Source organism: Cyprinus carpio, chromosome A1 (assembly GCF_018340385.1).
Source record: "Cyprinus carpio isolate SPL01 chromosome A1, ASM1834038v1, whole genome shotgun sequence".
Taxonomy (NCBI): domain Eukaryota; kingdom Metazoa; phylum Chordata; class Actinopteri; order Cypriniformes; family Cyprinidae; genus Cyprinus; species Cyprinus carpio.
In genome coordinates, this window is record NC_056572.1 from 37,411,702 (window position 1) to 37,418,049 (window position 6,348).

Sequence of the window (6,348 nt, forward strand, 5' to 3'; positions counted from 1 at the left end):
AAATATTTGCTGTTTATATGCGATGAAACAAGCGTCATGAAATGGCCTGATTTCATTTAAAATAACTTGCTTCCATTTACATGTTCAGGTTTTGCATTAAGAACTATGTGACACTACAGAACACTGTTGTTCTAAAATATATAGTGAATTAACAAAAAAAAGTATATGTGTGTGTATATATATGTGTGTGTGTGTGTGTGTGTGTGTGTGTGTACACATATAATACACCAAAAAAAAAAAACACTACTATACTATTTAGACACAGAGAGACATCAAGAACCAGTATACCAATCTCAACAATGGTGACAATCAACAAAATGCTTCATGATGCAATGAATGCTGGGTAACACCAAAGTAAAAACTCCCATCATGCACTGCAGTATGAAAAATTATTGTCACCACTGTTGAGGATAGTATGATAAATGTTCATAGCTAAATTCCTGAGCTGACATAGCGTTTTTTTTTTTTATTCAATATTGACACATTAAGGTGGCATTTGTTTAATAGTTTTTTTTTTTTTGTAGTTCTACAGTACCTGAACAATAAACCAAAAGGAGAGACCGCTTTATGATGTTTATTTACCATGAGTTATTAGCAGAAATCACAAGTTACTCTGCTACTTCAAGCTTTTGATTCAGCAATGCATAAATGTTTGCTGTGAAACAATATTGCAATTGCTTAGAAACCAACTACTTTGAGTTATTAAAAGTGTCAAGAGACTAATTAAAGCAAACCTTGACCACAGTTATGGTGGCATTTTGTGTGCTTTTAAAAAAAAAGAAATCAGTATATTTCATCCAAGGCTGTGCCTGGAGTCAGTTGTAGTTCTTGTGTTTCTCTTTTCTTCAGTGATGTTGATTGTTAACAGCAGGTGTTCCTCACTAATGCACAATCTTCATTTAATTAGTCACTTAATTATCTCATTAACTTTAACTCTTTGAGGACTTGGGATCTGACTCGAGACTCGTTTGTGATATGAAAGGAATGACTTGGTTCTCCTCTGGTTAAAACAGATTGATGAGTTCATGGGTGGAATAAACATATGGCAGGACTTTTACTTTCTGACCCCTGGACTTTATACCTCTGCCAACTGCTGGGTCAAAACAACCCAACTGTTGGGTTGGTCCCTTTTTAACCCAGTGTTGGGTTATATTTAACCCAGCATTTTTTAGAGTGTGTGTGTGCCGTTTTTGCCGTTTTTGTATTTACAGTAATCAGAAAAAAATCAACAGAGCAGTGGTTATTCATTCTGTTGCACAAACACAAGGAAATTAAAAGTACCATAGTTCTCAAATTGCAGAAGTAATTTCTGCTTACAAAGCACAAAAGCATCACTGAATACTGCACTTGTACAGCATTTAAATTTCCACATCAGTACTTAAACAGATAAAAGTACTAAACTTTTGTAGACTGTTGTGGAGCTATGTTTTGTCTAGATTTCAAGTTCCTGCAGGAACAAGCATTAAACAAATTAGCAAATGATTACTTGAATGTTCCTTGTTCTGCAGTCATACAGCAGATTACAAGCATACTTATGTGTGAATATTAATAAATGGTTAGTCTTACCAAAAATTAAAATTCTGTCATCACTTACTCACCCTCATACAACATCATCTATTTTTTATATCTATTTGTCATGTATCTAAATGGTGTCTTCTTTCTTTTTTTTAATTATCTTTTGAATTTATTTTTTTTTTTTAGGATGACACTGCCTCCAAAATGAGTTTCCATAACAAGGGGGATAACGAGGGCACTGCCTCTAAAATTAGTTCTTCATCTGCTGGATCCAGCTGTGTGTCTATAAAGAGTGATCAGTCAACAGATAATCCTCCTAACTTAAATGAAGGAACAGTGACCTCTTACCCCAGGTAAAACCCCAGGTTTTTTCCAACTTTCCCAAATAACCAACAACCAAATCCCTTGCAGTTTTTGAGAAAAATCTATTGATCTTTCCATGAACACTTGACTGAATCCTGTTAACCCACTGCCACATCCTCTCTCACACACACACACACACACACACACACATATATATATATATATGTATATATATATATAAATAAAAGATTTATTTTATAAAAATTTCCCCTTTGAATTAATTCATGATTAATAATTCAATTAATTAGAATAATTAATAATTAAATTCATTAAGAAACTCAATGAAATAACACTACATGTAAACCAAAAACAGTGTATGAAAGATGCAACTCAAAGAGGGGTATCAAAATCATATCTGGTAAAATATATATTTCACACGGTCTCCAATTGTAATCTCTCCTTTTTTGGTGCTATTTTCTTTTTAATTTTAGATCTACGCTGTCCTCTACATCCCACTATCAGACACATAAGAATCAGGATAACACTGAAATAGCCCTGAAGAAGCAAACACTGGAGACTGGAAACCTGCAGAGGGTCAAGGACCAGCACAAAACCAGCATGAAAAACAAGTACGGGATCATATTTGAAGGAATCAAACCAGAAGAGACCCTCCTGAACAGGATCTACACACAGCTCTACATCATAGAGGGAGAGAGAGAAGGAGTGAATGAAGAACATGAGGTTTTACAGATGGAGAAAACAGCCAGGACACAACACTCACAAGACACTCCAATCGACTGCAAAGACATTTTTAAAGCCTCAGCTGAAAAAGGATGTGAGGAGAAAGAGCAGATCAAGACTGTTTTTACTAAAGGCATAGGTCAGGAAGAAGCGTCTCTGTGCAGAAGTTCATTCTGGACTGGGCGAGGAAAGCCAATCAGGATGTAGATTTCATGTTTGTGCTTCCATTTGAGAAACTGAACTTGATCCGAGATCATCAGTACAGTCTTCACAGACTTCTGCTGGACTTTCATCCCTGAACTTCAAGATCTGGACTCTGATTTATGAGGAGTGTAAAGTTGTGTTCATCTTTGATGGTCTGGACAGAATCACACTGCGGTGTTTTCGAACTACCAGAAAGTTGTCTGGGCTTTGGATGGACTCTCACAGATTTATGAGGAGTGTAAAGTTGTTGTGTTCATCTTTGATGGCGTCTGGATGAAAGCAGAGTCCACACTGATGTTTTCAGACACTATCAGAAAGTTTCAGATGTGACTGAGACTCTCATCAGTGGCTGTGTTGATGTCAAAGCTCATGAAATGAGAGCTGCTTCCCTCTGCTCTCATCTGGATCCCCTCCAGACCAGCAGCAGCCAATCAGATCCCCCCTCCCGAGAATACATCCACCGTCTGACAGAAATTCAGGGATTCACTGAGCCTCAGAAGGAGGAATATTTCAGGAAGAGAATCAGTGATAAGCATCAAGCCAGCAGAATCATCTCACACATCAGAAGAGCAAGAAAGCCTCCACATCATGCAAAAAGCCACATCCCTCGCTCTTCTGCTGGATCTCATCCCACTGTGCCTCAGAAGCCTCCTGGAAGAAGAAGATCTGAGTGCAGAAATCCCTCGAAACTCTGACTCAAATGTACATCCACTTCCTGCTGATTCAGATCCACCATGAGGAAGCAGAAGTATGAAGAGAGAGAGATCCAGAGAAACTCCTGCCATCCAAACAGAGAAGTGATTGTGAAACTTTGCTGGAAGTGGCTTCTCTTCAAACTAGCTGATGAAAGGGCAATGTGATGTTCCCATGAGGAGGACCTGATTGAGAGCTGACATATACGCCACTGACGCCTCTGGTGTATTCCCCTGGGATTTTGCACTGAGATCTTTAAGCAGGGGAATCTGTGATTCATCAGAGGAAAACCTACAGCTTCATTCATCAGAGCCGCTCCGGGAGTTTCTTGCTGCTTTCCTATGTGTTTTTACTTTCATATGTAACTTCAATTATGGAGGGGCTGAGGAATTTTGCTTGTGTGCACAAATTTGCTTAGCAGTGCAGTAGATAAAGCCCCAAAGAGTGAGGCAATGGACATTCGGATCTGTTCCTGAGGTTCCCTGCTGGGCATTCAATTGGAGTCCAACTGTAGAGACTCTACAGGATCTACTGACACACAGAGAGAACAGCTCAGAGAGCATCAGAGAAACCACACAGTACATTAAAGAGAAGATCAAAGATGGACATGGACTCTCCACTGAAAGATCCATCAGTCTGTTCCTCTGTTTCGCTGGAAGTGAAAGATCAGACTCTGTTCCGAGATCGTGGAGTTTCTGTGAAATCAGACAAACACCTCAGAGAAGAAACTCTCTCCTGCTCACTGCTCAACAATCTCCTACATGCTTCAGATGTCAGAGGAAATGCTGGATGAGCTGGACCTCAAGAAATACAACACATCAGATGAGGGCAGAAGAAGACTGATACCAGCTGTGATCAACTGCTCAAAAGCCATGTAAGCATTTAATACCCATTTACTACTTTTAAACTGACTTACATTTCTGTTGTATTTGTGCTTAATCTTGATTTAATTTAGCTTATTTTATAAAGGCCAAACGGCTGGTTTTATTTATTTTACAAGAATAAAGCTGACTTGGCTGGAAATGCCGTTAAATACCCATGTGAAAGTTAAAACTGGATTCACACATATACCGCTCTTCAGTTCTTTGTTGACTGTAATCTGACTGCTCAGGTCTTCGGTGAAATAGTGTCATCAGCTCTACAATCATCAAACTCTGTCCTGAAAGAGCTGGACCTTAGTAACAGTGACATTCAGCGATTCAGGAGTGAAGTTGATTCTTGATGGAATTCTGGAAGAGACCAAACTGTCTGCTGCAGATACTTAGTACCATGAGATATGGATCACCAATTGAGTATTGCACAAGAAAAATAGTGTTTTTTGCTTTAAAATCTAGTGTTGCTTATTTATTTTATCCATTTGTAGGTTGTCAGGCTGTATGGTGACAGAGGAAGGTTGTGGTTATTTATCTTCAGCTCTGAGTTCAAACCCCTCACACACCTGAGAGAGAGCTGGATCTGGTTACAATCACCCATGGTAAGAAATTCAGGAGTCCTGTTGCTGAACTACACAAACCGCAAGTATCCCAAACTATAAATTGAGATACTCTGGGCATGTGGAAAATTTTGACTTCTATGTATGTGGGATGAAACGGGGATTACCTAAGAAGGGTGTAATGATGTGGTCAATGTGCTTTTGCCAAGCAAGATATGTTCCTGGATCAACATATTTGGCTTTTTGGTTAATTACATAGTCTTAATCTAAACCCTAACCTTGAACCTAGCCCTAATCATTACACATCACTAAAATCAGAGGGAAAACTCATAACCCAGGTTGTGAGCCTAACTTGACATAAACTGTGAACTTGTCCCTCACATCTTATTTGTTGATTGGAATGTTGTTCTAGGAGGGGGTGTCTCCCTCAGTAGTAGCACTCTGCAGGCACTTCCGCATTCCAGGAGTGCACCGCAACCTTGAACCTGGGTCAAATTAGTGATATTGCCTGAACTTAAATTGTTGCATATGGAACCACTTTAGATTTAGATTGATTTTTTAAATTTACTTCAAGTCACGTTTTGGACTGAAATACCCACTTTTCTTAGTGCACTTTATGAAACAGGCCTCTGGAGGAGACATGCAGATGGTAAATTCATTTCTTTGTAGGTTGGTTCTTCTGTCATGTATTGTATAGTAGCAGTGGATGATGAAGACAGAGGAGATAACAATAACAGTCTTCATTATAATTTACAAATACTTGATTAGTTTCAGGATCAGTGTTGACACCATACTATACATTAAACTAAGAAACTGAATATAAACCTGACAGAGTAAAATTAGCTAATATATTTGATGCTCAAGCTATAAAGTACACTCTAAAAAATGCTGGGTTAAATATAACCCAGCACTTGGTTAAAAAGGGACTAACCCAGCAGTTGGGTTGTTTTGACCCAGCGGTTGGGTTATTTTGACCAGAGCTGGGTAGTCCAGGGGCCAAAGAGTAAAAGTCCTGACATATTTTTGCTCCACCATGAGCTAAGCAGCTGATTTCTGAAGGGAGGAACCAAGTCATTCACCCAAGTCACAAAGCGAGTCTCCACGTCAAATCCCAAGTCCTCAAAGAGTTAAAGTTAATGAGATAATTAAGTGACTAATTAAATGACGATTTGTGCGTTAGTGATGAACACCTGCTGTTATTGAGAATTACAGTTTTACAGTTTTATTGGTTAAAATCATGCAACCATCATGGAGATTAGTGTTTGCTTTAGTTGGACTCTTGACCCTTGACTTGCTGTGATGTTGTACAATGATGAGATATTAGCTGTTTATATGTGATGTAGAGTTGTGACATTCGCGAATGAACTGATTCTTTTGAACGGCTCATAAACATGAATGATGGGAGCCGAGTCACGGCTGGAGGGGAGCCGTTCTTTCTGTCGTTCTTTTTTCCTATGCGT

General features: G+C 38.8%; 1 protein-coding gene across 1 annotated transcript in view; it reads left to right on the forward strand.

Annotated features, from left to right (window-relative positions):
- The window catches only part of LOC109061855, a 12,274-nt gene that overhangs the window by 2,986 nt on the left and 2,940 nt on the right, over positions 1 to 6,348 (forward strand). Inside the window, exons 2-3 of the mRNA XM_042769709.1 lie at positions 1,702 to 1,868; positions 2,310 to 2,725. Coding sequence (XP_042625643.1) covers positions 1,720 to 1,868; positions 2,310 to 2,725 — 565 coding nt within the window. The 5' untranslated portion in view covers positions 1,702 to 1,719. The remainder of the gene's footprint in view (positions 1 to 1,701; positions 1,869 to 2,309; positions 2,726 to 6,348) is intronic.